The following is a 20,233-nucleotide window of genomic DNA, read 5'->3' as shown; positions in this document are numbered from 1 at the left end:
CTGCTTTGTATCAGCACTTCAGGCTGTTGGTGTTGTAATGGTATGAGCCATATTTTCTGGCATTCTTTGGGCATGGTTTAAACACCACAGCCTACGGTTGCTATCCATCCCTTTTATCCCTTTTCAGCAGGATTATGCATCATCTCATTTTAATTCCCTCCAATGACCTCCACCGTCACCAGATCCAACAGGGTATTCTTTGGGGGGATTTTCATGTGTGTGATGCTGTGTGGTACTAGCGAGTCAAGATGGAGTGAAATCTTTAAACAACTTTCCACACATCTTAAGTTTATGCCATCAGGTATTAAGTTCTGAAGGTAAAATGGGGTCAACCTTGGCAAATGGCAAATGGACTTTAACTTATACAGGCCTTTTCCAATCAGCTACTGAAAGCACTTTACACTGCATGTCACATTCACTCACACACACACACACACACACACACACTCTGATAGACACATCAGGAGGCATGCAGGCTTTAGCGTCTTGCCCCAGGACACTTGGTTGAAAGAAAACTGCTCTTCCTCCTGAGCTACAGGTGACCTACAAGGAAGGTGGACCCAGTTGTAAACTCTTGTCTCCGCTCTTTTTCTTACAAACGATGAAGAGGGTCAAAATAAAAGAGGGAAAAAGTACATTACCAAAAAAAGGAAAAATAAGAAGATAAATAAAAACAAGTAAATACCTGTAAATGCCCTCCACTACAATGAGAACTTTCTTCCACGGTCGGTGAGTTATTGGCTGGCCATGAACGATCGCTTCTCGAAGCAGTTTCTCCAGGCTCTGCATGTCTGACAGAAAATAACACTCAAAATCAAATCTTAGAGGTTTTATTTTAAATAAATGAAGAAGAAAAAGGGCCAATACAAGGTAGGAATTTCATCACAATTTCAAACAAGCTGGAGTGTTAGATGAACTTTGTGGTCTTTGAAATAATTTTTTTTTTAGTTTTTTTTTTTTTTTTTTAAAAGGCATTTAATTTCCCTGTTAATTTAGAAAACGGTCACGTTACTGGCCTCAGTTTGCAGAAAACAGGCAAGAAATCAAGGTTTTAGCTGTATACCTTTCCTGTGCTACACAGTTGCTTACCCTTAACTAGCTAATGGAAATTAGTTAAACACAAAGATTATCACATAAAATCTCGTAGCTTTATTCAATCCTATCCTCTAACGGCTCATCCAGATGGATCATCTCCTAAATGTGGAGCTGAGATGGAACAAAATATTTTGATAAGTGTTGCTGCTAGTTAGATTGGTTGCTAAATAAATATTTTACCATTACTTATGTTTATAAAGCAATATAAATGATGCACATCAAGCTTAATAAGATGCAAGCCATTTTATATTTCCTGAATAAAATATCTATGTATTTATTCTGGTTTCTTAGCCAACATTACAAGGTGGTTAGCTTTCTTATACATTTTACAGTCTGTCTGGTACACAGGCATCTTTCTGAGCTGACGCAGCTCATTTACTGGTCTGACTAGTCCATAAAACTCAACCAGTGACCTAACTAAAAGCTAATTAAATTCCTGCCCCCTTCTTAGTGGCCTCTGTGCCAGTAATTCATTCATCCAAATAGTCAGAACTTTTGTCCTGCATGTTTCTTACTGGTTGTGTCATTGACAGCCAGCTTCCATTTGGATTTAAATGTGTGATCTGCTGCTGTTTGCCTCTTCGTCGAAGAATCCAGTAATTCTTGATCATTATGTTAAAAAATGATAAACAAATTACAATATTGGCATTTAAATTGGCCACTTTCACTGATTCCTGCTAATTCACTACATAGTTTTAAGAAGTTACCTGGTTGAAGGGCTTTACTTTACATTTAAAGAGGGAAAAAGATTTCTGGTGTGCTTTCTCATGTATGTAGGTTTGGGCTGAAATTTCAGGGCTGATTTTTGTTTGGTCCCAGTTCACCTCTGCTTGCAAATCCATAAATTGTAGTAAAATTATTATGAATAAAATTAATTGACAGCTAAATTATATCATGATAAATAACAGAGGAAGGCAAATTACATGTATGCAACTTCAGTGTTAAATTAGAAACAAAAAGTAGGTTTTTACATGTGTCCAGGAAACGGGTATAACAACAATGGCAAACCACGAAGTCTAAGGCTGCCAGATACATGAAGACTAATGTGGACATAAAAACTATATGCGAGTAGGAGACCATGTGATCCAAGGACCCATTTGTGACTCACTGTTGTGCTTGAAGACTCTTATGGTGGACCCAGAGAGTCTGGCTCCCAGAACCAGAGAGGCATGGTTCAGCTCATCACTCAGAATCAGGCATCCCTTCAGGGCAACACACCAAAACAATTTCAATAAGTCATTTACAAATGGCTTACGATTTATTTTAATCCATCTGAACAATGACTGCATGAGATTACTTTAAAAAAAATAAAAAAAAATAATTTGAAATAATTTTGTCTGCATGCCTGATATTCTGCTGAGTGATTGATTATCATTTTACAGTTCTAAGTAATGATCAGAACTGGTTGAATTACACGGAGGATGCCATTTGCTTCCCTGCTGGTTGCTGTGCATTAAAGCTAGACGTTTTCACCAGCGAGTTTGCATCATTTCACAAGGACGAAAGCAGCTAGGAGCCGTTACATCGTTAGCAAGCAGTTTCACTCAACAGTGAAACTGATGATGTGTTGAAGTACCAACCTGCCAAACAACATCAGCAGCAATGTGACACAACAGACAACCTGAACGCTTTGTTTAATCTGGTTACGACAGCAGGAACTGCTTCCTCCTGATATGACGTCGGCGGGTGTACTCAGTGCTACTGGAGGCCTAAGATAACATGATGCTAAGGAATGCGCTTGAAAGACGCTGCACCTAACATCGTGCTACCAAAAACGCTGGCCGGTTAACTTTTCTGTTTTTATCTTCAGCAAAGTGAGTGAAAAGCTGAAATCTGGATGACAAACAGGAAGCTAAGAAGCAGATAAAAGAAACAGCTTGTCGTCTGACCTTGCCAACAAGTGCTGGTATGTTCATGGAGTTGGTTGCAAACCCCATCCCAAACGCCATGGCTGCCTCCACACCGAGGAACTTCGCCACCAGTTTCTCCATCTCCTCATGTCTGTCCAGGTTACCTGAGATGCACACAAACAAACCCAAACAATCAGACACCAATAAGGTTCTCAATGGTCTTTACTCTGTTTCATTTGAAATGACAGAAACTGACTTCTTGTTGAATGTTAAGTAAATAAATGACTGGAATTCTTCAGATGCTGCTCCATTTGGTTTTTTTGTTGCTAACTAGTTCTTCAGTAAAATTCACAAGCAACCATGACATCTGATATTTGAGATCCACTTCACCTAAAAACATCTATAAAGTCAGAAGTGCCAGTTTGTCTTTCTGTTTTATACAAAAGGTCATCTACTGTATGTTACAGGCACGCATCAACGTTTCAGATTTACAGCCGACATTTCATGGCCTATGACGCACGCTACACAGCCTTCTATGTTATAAAGGAGGATGGGCTTCTTTCTGAATTCCAGCTCTTCTCTCCTCTATCAGCGTAAATCTGCTCACCAGATGACCGGCTGGATTTCATTTCCTGCAGACTGATCTGGATCTTACCAGATACGGAATGAAACTGACAGCACCACAGTTAGGAAGATGCCAGATGCAGGGTTTTTAACTTACTTTATCAACAATTAATTATTTAAGTCAAATTTTGAACTAATAATACTTTATAAGGACTTTTTATTTAGCAGTCTATATTTTATCAGATTTTCTAATATCTATTTTGTTTTCCCCAAAATAATTTGTGAGTTAAAGCGGCACACTACATGTTCATCACCAGAGATGCCATAGCAACGTTCATGTTGGCCCCTATTTGTACTGAACCTCTGCACTACGTCTGCAAATCTGCATCAAATGCCATAACATGTTGAGAGAAATGCTTTTCACACCTTTAATCATGTTGATTTAAAGTTGAATTTAAAGTTGCATTAATTCTGTTGCTCCAGTCAATCTGCAGAAAAGCCCTGTAGAGTTGCAGTTCTACACGTGTGGTTTTTATTGCATCTTTTTGCGATTTTCCATTGAGCTTTATTCTATGAAAAGAATTTTTTTTCCCTTTTTTCTGGTGGTTTTTATAAAATGAAAATAATCTGTAATGCAATGGGCTGTTATAGTTTTCATAAAACCTGGAATCTAGACAAGCTGGAAAGGAGACATCCAAGATGTAGAGAAGCAGTCAATGGAGCATGGGGAAGGAATGATAAACCTCTACTAAGGGTAGGATCACAGATAAAATGGACATGGATAAAGAGTTGACAGGGACACAGCAGGGACATGAAAACAACTTATAATTTATTTCAGCAGCAGCATCAAACAACCTCGCTTTCTGACTATAACGGGCAGAGAGAGTGGGAACTAAAGATGGAAAGGTTGCAATGCCTGTAAACAACAGATGGTGAGTGGAGGTAAACTGAGCTTTTTTTCAATTTGAAAGTTCATCTCTGTTATCTTCTGACCATGGCCCCAAAATGCCTTCATGGTGACTCTTGGAGATTTCCACCATGCCATGCCATACCAAGTTCAACTTTCCAATACATTACTAACTTATTTCTGATTGGGTATTTACATCACAGTTATAGTTCCCCAACTATTTACACTGTAAAAACTTCCCTTCAGGGATTATTACACTGCATGAAATTTACACATTCTCAGACTAAGGCTTTCAAATCAAGACTGGAGCTCCACATTCAGACTTTATTCTTCACAAAGGTTTATGAACTGTTCAATATCCTAAGATTATTTTTACCACCATCATCTATATTATGATTATTATTGTGACTGTTATTATGATTGTTATTATTGTTCTTAACTGGAAAATTATCACGTGCATCCTACTCAAGAATGAATGAAAGTTTGTTTTGTGACACAAGAACCTTGCACTGGATTTTCTGTGTGGAGTTTGCATGTCCTGCCTGTGTATGCATGGGTTCCCTTCAGGTACAAAGACACACATGTTAGGTTAACTGGTTACTCTAAAATTGTCCCTTGGAATGTGTGTAAGTGCAAATGGTCATTTGCATCTCTGTGTAGGCCCTGTGATGGACTAGCAACCTGTGCAGGTGTACTCTGGCTCTCGCCCAATGATTAGGTAAGGCAAGGCAAGTTTATTTGTCTAGCACCTTTCATGTACAAAATAATTCAAAGTGCTTTGCATGAAACATTAAAAGCATTACAAAAAAAAAAGCATAAAAGAAAATACAAATAAAATCATAATAAAATCACAAATTATATAAAAATAATTAAAAGCAGAATTAAGTAAAAGTTACTGTGCAAATGTCATGCATAAGGCGCATGAGAAAAGAAATGTTTTTAACCTGGATTTAAAAGCTCCAGCTTCCCTGCGACCTTTAATTGGACTTAGCACTTAAAAATATGGATGGAAGGATGGATGGATGGATGGGGGGGATGGATGGATGGATGGATGGATGGAGGGATGGATGGATGGAAGGATGGATGGATGGATGGGGGGATGGATGGATGGATGGATGGAAGGATGGATGGATGGAAGGATGGATGGATGGATGGGGGATGGATGGATGGAAGGATGGATGGATGGATGGGGGGATGGATGGATGGGGGGATGGATGGGGGGATGGAAGGATGGATGGATGGATGGGGGGATGGATGGATGGGGGGATGGATGGATGGATGGATGGATGGAAGGATGGATGGGGGGATGGATGGATGGATGGATGGATGGATGGATGGATGGATGGAAGGATGGATGGATGGATGGGGGGATGGATGGATGGGGGAATGGATGGATGGATGGAAGGATGGATGGATGGATGGGGGGATGGATGGATGGGGGGATGGATGGATGGAAGGATGGATGGATGGATGGGGGGATGGATGGATGGATGGATGGATGGGGGGATGGATGGATGGAAGGATGGATGGATGGATGGGGGGATGGATGGAAGGATGGATGGATGGATGGGGGGATGGATGGATGGATGGATGGATGGATGGATGGAAGGATGGATGGATGGATGGGGGGATGGATGGATGGAAGGATGGATGGATGGATGGGGGGATGGATGGATGGATGGGGGGATGGATGGATGGATGGATGGAAGGATGGATGGATGGAAGGATGGATGGATGGATGGGGGGATGGATGGATTGATGGGGGGATGGATGGATGGAAGGATGGATGGATGGATGGGGGGATGGATGGATGGAAGGATGGATGGATGGATGGATGGAAGGATGGATGGATGGAAGGATGGATGGATGGATGGGGGGATGGATGGATGGATGGATGGAAGGATGGATGGATGGAAGGATGGATGGATGGATGGGGGGATGGATGGATTGATGTTGCACTGCAATCGCTACAAGTGAGAATCATTTGGCCGATGCAACTGAGAGGATGGAGGTGGAAGCAACAGCTTATTTTAAACTACCCAAATCTTTTACCTTACAAAACTTAAATACAGACTTTTTTTTTTATTTCAACGACACCAGAATAAACCACAATCCCAGAAATTATTCATTCATATTCCTAAAGTCTCTTGAAGCTGCCTAACCCTAACCCTAGCTGATGAGATGAATCTCTAGATAACCTACAGGTCAGTGGGCTGACATGTTTCAGTATTTGGGAAGCAGTTGGGGCTTTACTCAGGGGTCTACACTGATTATCGGTTGTTGGCAGTCCAGGGCAATAGAAATTAATTAAAAACAACATGACATAATACGAGTGTAAAATGGAACCGACTTAAACATATGAGAAAATAAAATGTTAATTTACTGAGTAAGGAAAATGTTTGATTAGTATGGAGATCTTGTTGATCAGTCAGTCATTTAAAGGTAAAACTAGAGGCAGGTGTTTGAAGGCAATCTGTGGAACTGATCATTCATTCCTATCAGCTGCATCCCATCATGCACCACTGCATCACCGAACATACTGACTTATATAACTGTTGTTTTGCCGTTTTCAATTCTGGATATTCTTAGCAGTAATGGCAAAGACAACAGGTGTGTGTGTGTGTGTTTCGCTGTGTGCTTGTACCAATCTCCTGCCTGGTGCTGGCCACTCCGACACCGTACGACATGGTGACCTCAGCTGCAGCGTCAGCACACAGACCTGTGCTCTCTGCGAAACCCAGGTAATTATACGAGCCCAAGTTAATCACATCCCGTACAACCTGACCCGTGTACCTAGAGGAGGGAAAGAAGAACATAAATAAACAAAAAACAAGCAGTGAGAGGAAGCGGTTGATGGTGGCAGTCTGTTAGCTTTGTCTGTCAGTATAATATGATTAATGGGTACAGATAAGTAAAACCTAGATAAAAGGGGGGGTGTGAGGTTGGGTTTCGTTCCTGCCTTGCATCCCATTATTCCGGTACTTTCTGCTTTTCTACAAAACACCTTTCTCTGCAGGTTTTTGGGGGGTGAAGATGGACTGATGTTATACCAGCTCTCTACTGTCACATGATGTGGCATGCAAAACAAAACAAGACAGTAGCCCAAAAATATGAAAAGCATCAGTTCATACTAACATTCCTGCCAAATACTCAAACATGAAGACAGATTGGCATAATTTGTGTTTTATTTGTCATTTAGAAGCAGCCTGATTTGCATCTTTAAAACACACCTCCACTGATCAGGTCACTCCTGATTATATTGGCCCATTTAGGGCAGTTTTATGCCTTTTCAGAAATATCCATGGAAGTTGCTCTCAGGTCTTATAGATGGGCTTTTTTCTCTACGCTCAGTCCTCTAAAAGGTGAACAGTGGATAGGCTCCAGACACAATGCCACACGTTAAAGGTGGAGTATGTAAGATTTTCAATATTTTAAAAATAAATTAACCAATAAAATAACTACAATCATAATTAGAAAGTTTTTTGAACATGTAGGTTCCAGTCTGTTCCTATTTAATGCGTTATTAAATTACAAGTTTAATTAATGACAAATGACAAAAAGCCCTTTTTTTCTTTTTACTGGTAGGCAAACATTTAAGAAGGGTCTTTGTCATTAATTAAACTTGTAATTTAATAACACATCAAATATGGACAGACTGGAAACCTACATGTTTTAAAAATCTAATTATGATTGTAGTTTTTTTTTTTTTTTAAATATTGAAAATCTTACATACTCCACCTTTAAACTTAAATCTATTTTAGTCAGTTTTGTCCACTTTGATGTCAGTCTTTTCTTAAGCTAAAACACCAGGAATGGCACCAAGAACAGCCCAGAGCTCAGATATTTCTGAGACTACCCCTAAATGGTAGCAATACCTTCTAAAACAAAAGGAGTGTGTTTGTGAAGCCACAGTAGAGGGCGCAACAACCAATGACTGAACAAGGGACGGCACACACTGACAAACAAATGTGTGTGGTCGGCTTGATAGTCAACAGAGAAGTTTAGATTAGGAAGTGGGAGGTGTGAAAGACATCTGTGTTTAGGATCTTAATACATGCAGCCGTATTAATGTTAAATAGCAATGCTCCAAACCTCAAATTTAACTGTTCATAAAAACTAATTGATATAAATATAGAGAGGAAAGCTTTTTGGGCACCAAATCAGTCGTTTAGCCTTTCATACCAACAGGTTTGTACAACTAGCTGCACAAAAAGTATAATAGTACAGCTGGACAGATCTGTGTCACATAAAAAGGCAAATTTTCACTGAAAAAATAATAATAATAAAAAAAAAAAGCTTAATACTGTGAGGTTTGGTCACCACATGTCTTATAACTGTGTTGTTCATTAATATTCTTATTATTGTTGCAAATATTGTTAAAGTCAGTAATGTTAATATTGATTCTCCTCTGGAATTCATATATATGTAAACATCTCATCAACACAGGAATGTGGCTCCACATAACCTGAACACTTGAGATTTTCCAGATTTGTTTTGATGCATTATTTCATATTTTTTCTGCCACTGTTTTGCACTTTCACGCTGGCACATTTCCACTGTGAATATTTCACAATTAGCAATAAAAGAAAGGGGAAAAAAATTATTCATTTTTGTTGCTTACAGTACATCACAGAATTTATAGACTTTATTTATTGTAAATCTGTCAAACTGAGTGAATGTCCCATAATTTTTACAATAAACCTGATTATAATAATAGATTAATTAGCGCTGTGACAATATGCTTGATTTGATTAGATTTTTTGGGTGCCGATTCAATTTAAATTGCTCGATATTGCGTTTTTTTGCAGAAAAAAAAACAAAAAACAAAAAAAAAAAACCAAAAAAAAATAAAGTATAAAACTTTTTGCTCATCATTTTTCTTAATTTCAATTAGGAAAAAAACAACACAGTAGCCAGACAATCATTCTGCTTCTGTAACCCCCCCCCCAAAAAACAATTTTTTAACTTTTTTTTTTTTTTAAATTGTGAAGCAAAAAAAATCCCCATTTCCAATTTGATTTTCCCACCCCTAAAATTAATAATTAATAAGCTGATTATTTTTAATCTAATAAAAAGGTTGTAATATACTTGAGAACATTAAAATCTTACACCATTTTTTTCTTTTTAATCTTTTAACATTTCTGATTAAGATGGATGTAAAAAAAAAAAAAACAACAAAAAAAAACTAGTATTAAAAGTCATGTTAATTAAAAGTGCCTCTATAACTTCATGACCTTATTTCTTGCTTTTTAATTGTCTTCCTATCAGAATTTGTTGCTGCAGGAGGGCATAAATCTTGCATTATAGGTCAGAAGCTAACATGAGTAAGTCACATTTAATATTACTGACGAGAAAAATCTCAGATGCATGATTACCAGTAACAAAAAATGGTGATTTGAGTATTTCTATGACTGTTGACTGTCTTAATGTACACCATAACACCACAACGGAGTTCTCAGAATGTTTGAAAAATAACAAAAACATAACATTCAGTGAGAGGAAGTTGTTTCGATGGAAATGTCTTGTTGACGTGAGAGGTCAGAGAAGAAAAGGGCCTGGCTGGTTGCTACGGACAGAAAATCGACTGCAGTTCATGTAACTGGTGAGCAGGAAAGCATGTTAAGGTGAAGAGCACATCCAAGCTGGAGGAAGATGGACGGCAACAGCAAAAAGAACACATCTTGGTCCACTACTGTAAACCAGCAACATGAATATCATGCATTTCCACATAAGGAAAATATTATGCAGTTTATTGCTCATATCACAGCAGCCAAAAAGACTAAAACAAGTTAAGTGCAACTCGGATGTGCATGCAACAGAGACTTACGAAGGATAACGCAGCTGCCATGCAGGAAAGGACACAGAGACTGCTTCAGGACCAGCGCTACCTGCAGGTATGTTTACCCAGCTTGGATTCATGTGTCATAAGTTCAGCATTGCTTCTGCTTATTAAGTCAGGCCTCTTTTTCACGGGTTAAATCAAATAATAGCTCAAATATCCATCCCTGAACCAAACCAGGAATGGAAACATCTTTAAACCCTTAAAAAGGAGTTCAAGCTGTGTGATTCAAATACAAGCACAACCTGGTAGTACGAAGGTATGCTCAAAATCTGCTTGTGGTATTCAGGGCATATTGATATTTTAACCTTTACAAGCTAAAGAAGGTTCATTTTTCACTTCAGTCAAGCTCCAAAGTTTCTGAGAAAGTTTCCTTTTTCGTACAACTAAACTGCATCAAATGGTTTTAAAATGCTGCTGCTTCTGGACAGCTCTGGTGACCACCAACGGTGTGTAATCCAGTTTGGATTTTACAGACTCGAAGCATGACTCAGGCTTTAAAACTGTCACTTATCTTGATATTAGGCACAAGAGCTGGCACTACTGGTATCAATTCCTATTTCCTCTAGCTATTGTGCGTCTGAATACCTTGCGGTTAGCTTGCAGATAACATTTGCAATTTTCAATGAAAGCTATGTCTTTCTCACTCAAAAGTCCAGTTGTAGTCGTGAGAGGTCCGCTCCATTAGGTCCATCTTGGCTCCTGGGACGCTGCATATTGGCCTGTTCCAGTTGTCTCTTATCCGCATGTAAAGGTTCCTGGTGTAAAAGTTCTCGAAATCCTGGTAAAGTGGCACAAAGTCCTACACGGGAATGAACAGAGAAGAATAAAAATGAATGCGTTGGATTATCTGAGCAGCAAAGTATGAAGGAATTTTATCGTAGTGGTCCCTGGCAGGTCTTTGTACAACCCGTGGAAACACAGGAACTTCTTGCCACTGGAGCTTTAGGAAAGCATAGCTAGGAAAAATGCATTCCCCTTAATTCTAACGCTTTAAAACAAAAGGAAGCAAGTTCATTTTCCTAGATTCTTGGAGAAAACATCCGTTTTGAATCCTTGGGGTCATTTAATGACTTCCCTTCATTTATCCCACCAGCTTCCTTTCCTCGACATAACCACCGACTTAAAACAATAGCCTTCACTATCTAACATTACATACCAGTCTGAAAACAGTCTGACTGGTCAAACACATGCTCCAAGACTAACAAAAAGAAAAAAGAAAAAAAAAAAAAAAAAAAAATCAGACTCAAGCATGCACATTGCTATGCAACGTGCATGCTTTCTTTACATCCTTGTGCAATCAGAAGCTTTGATCTCATGCAGTACGCTTTCCTTACAATTACTGGTTCAAAGGGCTGAAACACGAACGCTGCTAATTTTTGTGCAAATATCCCTTTTGTTCAGTTTGGCTAACAAGAAATAAAATGAATAATACATAAAATACAAAGACTTCTTCCAATTAATTACAACTACGCCTTCAACGTGAACAAAGCAACTGTCCAGTCACCAGGCAACACCTTATTACAGCTCAGCTGCATTTAACACATGAAACCCAACCTGCTTCCATTCTAAAAACAAATCACACCATTATTTTATGTTTATGCAAAGTATGCAGACAGCACAGCTCATGTTAGTTTTCCAAACAGTCTGCATAGTGTGTCTACCAACCGATTCCTCCCAAGCATGGACATATTTATACAAAGTTGACTACAGTTTTGTACCAACCTGGTTCCTTATACCAACTGTCTACCTTATTAGGTTTGACTGTTTAGTTCCTTGTTAATGCAGATATTTAAGCCAATCACATGGCAGCAACACCCTACATTTAATCATGTAGCATCAGAATAAGGAATAAAGAGCATTTAAGTGACTGAATGTAACAGTTGTTATTGCCAGACAGGCTGTTCAGAGTCTTACAGAAACTGTTGATCTGCTGGGATTTTCACACACTCATACACAACCATCTCTAGGGATTACAGGGAATAGTCTGAAAGGAGAAAACATCCAGTTGGCAGCAGCTGTTTGGACCAGCATGCTGTGGTGAAGTCAGAGGGAAATGGGTAGACTGGTTGGAGATGATCGAAAGGCAACAGTTAATTAATCACTGGTTCCAACCAAGGTATGCACAACACCATCTTTTAACACACAAACACGTCCAACCTTAACCCTGTCATGCATCATGTCCTCCACAGTGGACACCTATTTAAAGGTTGTTTTCTAGTATATCCATAAGTGAAGATGCTATATTTGCAATTGTGAAACTTCAGTGGACGTTAGGAGAGTCCCCCAACACACTGCCACTCACTGAACAGACTAATATAGTATAGAACTGCGCATAATACATGTACACATTATTACTAAGTTTACCTAAGAGGACAAGTTAATGATAGTCACGTTTTATAGAATATTTCCATTAAATAAATATGGCAATATATTATTTGATAAATATTCTTATAGAATAGATAAAATAATCCATCAAAAAAAAGCCAAATATGATTATAGAGAAAGTGTCTCAGTACATGTCTGTAGAAATAAAATGTTAAAAGAAAATGTGGCTAAATTATTTTTAAATAATTCATGCATCAGAGGGTTATAACAGAAGGGCTACAAGCAACAAAAGACCACATGAGTTATCACTGCTGTCAGCTACGGACAGGGAAGTCAGACTAAAATTCACAAAACTAAAAAAAAACCCAAAAAACTGAAGACAAGAAATCCATCCATCCATCCATACATACATAATTGCCTGTCAGATGACTCTTCATTTTAGCAAAGAAAAAAACTCCAGCTTCCAATACTCCAGCTTCCAGTACTCCAGCTTCCTCCCACCCACAAGACATGCATGATAGGCTCATTACTATGGTTAATTGATCACTTATTGTATGTAAGTTGCTTTGGATACATACACGTTCTGTTGGAGGGAAGCTAGAGTGCTTTTCCCCACATAAATGGGGAGTAAACTCCACACAGTTTACCCCGCTCCCCCATAAATTGCATAAATTTCTGCATTTAAATTTAATTTAAATCACACATATTTTAATTATTCAAAATGTAAATGAGCAAAGCAGATTTAAACTGTCACAGCAGTGTGATGCATTCAGTTTGTTTACTAACAAGTTCAGCGAATAAAAAACAAACAAAACACGCAAGTCGGATTTGCCAGAGTAAATAAATAAATGTAAATATAGAATGTAATCATATTACTTAAACTGCAGAGACATTTGTTGCTTTCAACGATCAGCCTTCCAGCTTAATGAGCTGTGTAGTTTCCTCGTGCAATAACCTGAATCCAATCCTAAACATCTATTATCAACTAATTCGATCAGTTTAGAGCAATTTCTCAACAAATAAAGTTACTTCATCCTCCAACTTCTGTATTCTGCACTGCAACCTCATCTCATGACCTATAATTTGTTACACAAACTGCCTTCAAACCCATCAGTTAATGCATAAAGATCAGATCTTTGCTTCCAACAGATTAATTATTCATAATCCTGCATGGATTGGTATAGTCAACATCAATTACTCAGAAAAAAACATGACACAGACAAAGGAACTGAAAATGTGATGTCTTCTACTTGTATGACTCAAAATCAAGAAGAGTAAAGAAAGAAGTTTTACAATTAAACAAATGTAACTTTTTTCACCGTCTTTTCCAGAAATCTCAGCAGAAAAAACTCCATTAATTCTATTAATATAGAAAGCAGAAATTTAATCACTGTCTCATTTATTCTAATATTGGATTTATTCTCAAGAGTTCTGGCATCAACATTAGCAGACCTGGTGTTCATTTCATTTTAAATATAAGTCCACAAGGTTTGAACTTTTCACACCACTCGTAAGACCATGTGTGCAAACATTACAAAAGCTGTTTGACTCGGTAAAATCTCCAATTCGGTGATATCCATCCAATTTCCACACCTTCCTATTCCAATTCATGGTAACAGAGGGGCTGGAGCCTTTCCAGCAACTACCAGGTGAGGCAGGATACACCCTGGACTGGTTACCAGTCAAACACTGACAGACAAAAACCACAAATCTCACCAGAATGGATAAACCTGAACACAAAAGAATGACAAACTGCAGAAAGAAAAGTGGTATATGATTAAAATATAGATACAGTTTAGTTTTCAGGAAATTAAAACATTAGATTGGCGCTAAAAAAAAAAAAAATCACTTCCCTGATGTCTCATGTCACAGAAACTACTTAACCTAATTTAATGAGTCTTAGTGGGAAAGTGGAGCACAGCCAAAGAAACAACCCTGCAAGTTTTAATGGGAGAATGTGTGCAGTTGTATATCTCTCCACCTTTTGCTCCTCCCGCTCCCTGGCGATGTGGCACCTTTCGATCTTCCAGTGACGGAGGAAGTCGCGAAGGTAGCCAAACACAGTGAGGATGCCGTAGCCCATGTAGGTGAGGACCGCCACCAGCATGGGCGTTTCTTCAAACCACTCGATGAAAGGCCGGCTGCACAAGCTGCCATGATGCGGCGGATGGACCTGCACCAAATAAAAACAATGAGACTTAAGTTTAGTATTTATCCATGACACACCCTGTAAGATATGCTGCAATCTCCAAAACTGAAGCATTATCTTGTGATTTGCATCCATTGCCCTCGTTCACGCTGCAGAATGAACCGTTGCAACATCATACTTCCTGTTTTCACAGAAACGTTTTCATGTTACGAAACTTTTCTCTTTAAAGCTGGTTGATATTCATGTCTCATATTCTTTCCACTAATTAAGGAAGACCCGTCACTCCTGTTCCCTCCACTGCAGGGATGATTAATAACCATCTTAACCTTTTCTCATAATTACAAGATGAGGATCTTCTGGTAGAAAAAATCCCACCTGTATGCACACAAATATCTGCTCGTGTATGCAGGCATACCTCTGCTTTACATGCACCATGTGTTGGTCTTCAGGTGGAGTTCATATAGTCCTTGACCCACATAAAATCACTATATAACATAAACACAGTTGCATCAAATGCAACATCTATAGTCAGTACGTTCAGTGAGAATTAATTCAGTGAAGTATTATTTATTATTTATGTGCAGACTGAAAGGAACGGACATCCATCTGTCTGTCTAAGTCATACTGACAATATACTGTATGTGCTTTTAGTTATACCCCATTTAAAAGCAGATAAACACCTTCAGCCCACTGGTAAAGCCTCCTAGTGATAAACATTTTTATGACCTAAGCCAAGGAGGTTATGTTTCTGTCTGTGTTTATCTGTCTGTCTGCTTGTTAGCAACATTACCCAAAAAACTACTGAGTGGATTTTCTTCTGAGTTTTGATCCAACTTGGATTTCATTTCATTTTGGAAGCGATATGGAAACAATTGTGGACACAGGAATTTCTAGAAGGATTTTTTTCCCACTGCCAAGACAGAGAAACTGCATTATATTTTACGCAACGTCATTATACTCACATGTCCAAATGGTCTGGAGATATACTCGGTGGGTAATACGTCTCGCAGCGAACGCAGTAATATTATGGTGAATACAGTTGTATGTTCATTAACAGGATAACTGTTTGTGGTGTGCATCAAAATATGAGGGGAATAAAGCTGCTGGTTAGTTTAGAATTGTTTTTAAAAACTATATAAATGTCTGAACAGAGTCTGTCTGCAAGGGTTTAACAAAATAATCAAATAAAATTACTGAATAAATATTTGGTTATTTTGCACACAGTGAAAAAAAGCTAGGCCGAGCATATTCTGTCTTTATTTTGAGTCTGCATACAAAACGCTAGGGCTGCTCGATGATGACAAAAATTATACACAATTATCCAGTATTTTTAAACAACGCTGCACATCGTGGTGTTCTCGACTCGTGTCGTGCATTATAACCGTCTAATGCACGGTTCCGAGTTGTTTAATCCGCTTTTACCGCTTATATAGGAACTTTTATGTTGTACGTTTTGTGCCAAGCAACCGCTGTCAGGCTGCAGCGCGTTTCTCTCATTCACCTGGTAAAAGACAGCTGATCTGAACCAGCTGATTAAAGCGTTGCTATGGTAACGCCCCGTAACTGAGGGATATTACAGTGTTTAACTCGCTGAACTACGTATAGGAAAATAATGCAGCCAGTTCTCACTGACAACGGTATAAACTATGTTTAATGAACTTCCACAACCTACTGCAGTTATTCTACATCGACCTGCAGCCGGAGCCGACTGAGACTGGCCGCCTGGGAGTGCTTTAGGACGGGAGAGGCTCCCGCTGCTCCTTCCTTACAGTAACTGCAGAACGATATGTGCCTTCAAGTCAGTCGCCAAAACACCAGAAAAGTCTCTAATAACTCCAGTAAAAGTTGCTAGATTTGTCGCTAGTTGCTTTTAGCACAAAAGTTGCCAGATTTAGTGAGAAAGTTGCCAAGTTGGCAACAGTGTCTGAATGAAAGCAAAGCGGCTGTGGGAGGAGTTTACAGCACAGCGCTGCAATGCCAGAGACGCTCGATTAGCAGCTGAAGACAGCAGGAGAGGAAACTGCAAAGAGAAAAATAATCACACCCTTTTATTTCTATGATCGTTGAAAACCCAGATTGTAATTGAGATCGTAATCACCCAGCCCTACATAACGCTAGTGAGTAAATATATTGATGTTGTTTCACTGTTGAAATAAAGAAAAAAAAAGAATTGTGCTTTCAATAAATACCTGACTAATTATCTCATTGTTATTCCATATGCTAAAAGTATGTTTTGATTATCAATTAATCTAATATTCATTCATTATCCTAACCGCTTAGTCTGATGAAGGGTCGCGGGGAAGCTGGAGCCTATCCCAGCAGTCTTTGGGTGAAAGGCGGGGTACACCCTGGACAGCCCGCCAGTCCATTGCAGAAATTATTCTTATAGTGTATATAATATTAATGTAGGACTATAAAACATGGTGGAAATCCCAACATGGGTGAAATGAGCTGCTTGGTGGGGGTCTGCACCCTCCGAGTGCTTTTCTAGTTTTAATTGTTGGTAATGGAAACTGTGGAGCAATTTGTTCTGTTATCTCTTCATCATGATGCAGAAAATGGCAGTTTGAGTGCACAGCAAGTCCGTAACAGTTTCCATTTATCTTTTACTGTCATTTGTGAGTCTGCAATAATTTGGTCATTTTTTTTCCACTGGATACCTGCAGGCAGTGTACTTACATCATATTTATATGCAGATTTCCATATTACTTTCAGGTGGAAAGCTCAGTTAATGTGCACTACTGACTTTGTTTCCACTTGCAGAATCCTGAACAGGAGAGAAATGAGATGTGTTTGATTTGCTGTTTGATAGCTTCAAAATGTAGGTTTCTTATCCAATATCCAATCAGAAGCAGAGCTGGACCTTTATACACAGGGTGCCCAGAGGTTGGGCATGATGTCTCTAACAGATACCCGCAGGATTAATCATTTCATGTCCAATGAGAGTCCTGATCAAACAAGTTTTTTAATGGATCTACCGGCCTATCAGGCCACCTGCACAATACCTCATTAATTTGAGTCAGTTGTGTTGGAGCAGGAAACATGGAAAACCTGCTGGATTGTGGCTGTTGAATGAGCAACTCTGCACAAAAAGAGACATAATAGATAAAGATATCTTTACATTAATTATCCATACATCTTCTTAACTGCTTAGTTCAATTAAGGCTTGCAGAAAGACAGAGTCTATCCCAGCAATCTTGGACAGCTTGCCAGTCCATTGCAGTACATTAATATTCTGGATCACTAAAGGGTTATATTTGCAATCAGCTCATAAGGGCACATAGCAAGGTTAGCTGGCTGTCTTGGGGAGCAGTATTTTTTCATTGGGGACTAAATGGCTTCTCTGTTTATGGCAGTTCTGACCAACTGTCAGGTTGTGGCAGTGACAGAATGGATGTTTGTGTCCGACCACAGTGCCTTGTGTGGGAGCAGTTGGGGACTGCCAACACTGAAGTTGGGGTCCGTCTTGTCCTGGTCAGTGTCCTTGCTACTTAGGAAAAGCTAAGTCAGATATACCCCCCTTCCTCCTCATTACCACATCTTCCTACACGAAGCGAGCCTGCTAGAGTCTATGTTTCTCCACATTTTCATGCTGTAGCTCATTTTAAAGTCAACTAGGCTCCTGTTCAAACTGGATCAAGTAGTGCTAGCTGAGTTAGTGCTAACAAGTTACAATTTCTCTGTTGAAATGTACTGGAGTGACTTTTAAGAGAAAAAGTGGACTTTTAAGAGCTGTTTTTACAAAAGTTTTTCTGCTTAGAAATTTCTCACTCCATGTCAAGAAATTTCCTCCATTATTAAGATCTTAAAGTTGGAATTTCTACATCTGAACACACGCTCCACCTTCTTTGGTCCCAGTTTGAAAAAGGTAATATGGTTTCTTTTCAGCCAGTTCTTCGAAATTACGTTGAATTGGTTTTTTTGTGGCCAGTCTACAAATGTGAGGCAGATGAGACTAACCACATAAACAAAAGAGAAAAACCTGAGATGGAACATTTGACTGCCAAATGAAGAAGGGACAGCTTGTGCTGATGTAAAAGTGAGCTCACAAAATTCACCTTCATGTGTATTTTTTGTGCAATCCTCTCCATCATGATGAGCTGACAGCGTCAAACAGAAACGCTTTCCTTGCAAGGCATTGAGCCATTCGCTTTTCCCATCATGGTCGCCTCTGCCCTCATGGCTGTTTGGCTCTACATGTGACCAGTCATGCCTTTTTTTTTTTTCCTCAAATACCTTGGAGTAGCAACACTGTCATGCACATGAACTCTAATCAGCTGAGGTTCAGTCACCAGGCATCGAGTTCTCCAATCTATCAGACCAGTGCAGCAGAAGAAACCACATTGTCTAAACATTAGAACAATGACATAATGCCATGCTTTTGACCTGATTTTACTTATGAACATCAACGGATGACGGGAATTACTACGCTCTTGAGATGCTGAAACATTCAGACTTTGATCAGCATGCAAAAAAAGACTTGCATTTGGTATAAATGCCCATGTGTCTAACAAGATTAAATCACATCTCAGAGGGGATTTGGTAATTGGGGCAGTCACTGAGGGTGCACCCGTGGGTGGAAATTTCATTAGCATCTTTGAAGAAGAAGAAGAAGAAAAAAAAAACATTAAAAAAAAACAAAAAACAATTTAACTGTACAGACATGCATGTCTCAGATGGTTTGGAAGGAACAGGTGGTCTGGTTCACTGTCTCCCAAATCACTAACTCAGAGTTTTGAAAAGAGTTCATGAATGTGAAAATGTTCCAGACTTTTAAACAAACCTTTGCAAAGATGATAAGAAAGCAGCCAATCCATTCCTGGATGTGAGGCAGAAATATATAAACTGTCCAGAGTTGCTGGCTCTGGTGAGATGCACGCACACTTGAAGCAGTTTGAAGTTATAGCCTACTGGTTTTGACCCAGTTTGTACCTGTAACTGAAGTCAGGCAGTTTGCAATGACCTCATCTTAAGTTCTGTGCATACTATGAACTATTTAAATTTATAATTCAGCACAATATCAATTCAGACATGTGGCAGCGGTCTCTTTTAAACAGTCAATTAAAAAGACAGATGGATACAGCAGCATGAACTCATTCATAAAGTTGCTTGGTGAAAATGTTATCATGCTGAATTAATAAATGGTCTTTCATGATAGAGACAGAGATTTGAGTTGGAGTTGTCATGTAGTAATATTTTAGTTATTTTATGTTCAGCAGTTGCTGTCAGAAAGTGCTTTAAAACATAAACTGACTTGGCTTGGTTAGCAGCATATATCACAACATTTAAGCCTCGGAAATCTTTAATCTGTACTATTTTAAGGAGTTTCACGTTTATTCCTCAGAAATCTCAGGAGTCATTAGAAATTGATGTCTGCAAACTGGGAGGATGCTCAGTGAGCCACACTGGTGGCATATTCATATGACAACAAAAGAGCTGGTGGATGTGACAGCATTAACGGGATGTTTCCGGGTCCACACAATGGATGTCCTCCCCGGCTT

General features: G+C 39.0%; 1 protein-coding gene across 1 annotated transcript in view; it reads right to left on the bottom strand.

Annotated features, from left to right (window-relative positions):
* Window positions 1-20,233, bottom strand: part of LOC306772744 (serine palmitoyltransferase 2-like) — a gene marked incomplete at both ends in the record, with an annotated part of 35,772 nt that overhangs the window by 15,349 nt on the left and 190 nt on the right. Inside the window, 6 exons of the mRNA XM_079262346.1 lie at window positions 686-791; window positions 2,204-2,297; window positions 2,985-3,109; window positions 7,061-7,209; window positions 10,903-11,057; window positions 14,565-14,756. Of these exons, the coding sequence (XP_079118472.1) occupies window positions 686-791; window positions 2,204-2,297; window positions 2,985-3,109; window positions 7,061-7,209; window positions 10,903-11,057; window positions 14,565-14,756 (821 nt within the window). The remainder of the gene's footprint in view (window positions 1-685; window positions 792-2,203; window positions 2,298-2,984; window positions 3,110-7,060; window positions 7,210-10,902; window positions 11,058-14,564; window positions 14,757-20,233) is intronic.

The sequence above is a fragment of the Telmatherina bonti genome, assembly GCF_933228915.1.
Source record: "Telmatherina bonti genome assembly, chromosome: 22".
Lineage (NCBI taxonomy): Eukaryota > Metazoa > Chordata > Actinopteri > Atheriniformes > Telmatherinidae > Telmatherina > Telmatherina bonti.
This window is presented reverse-complemented; position numbering and strand designations above follow the sequence as displayed.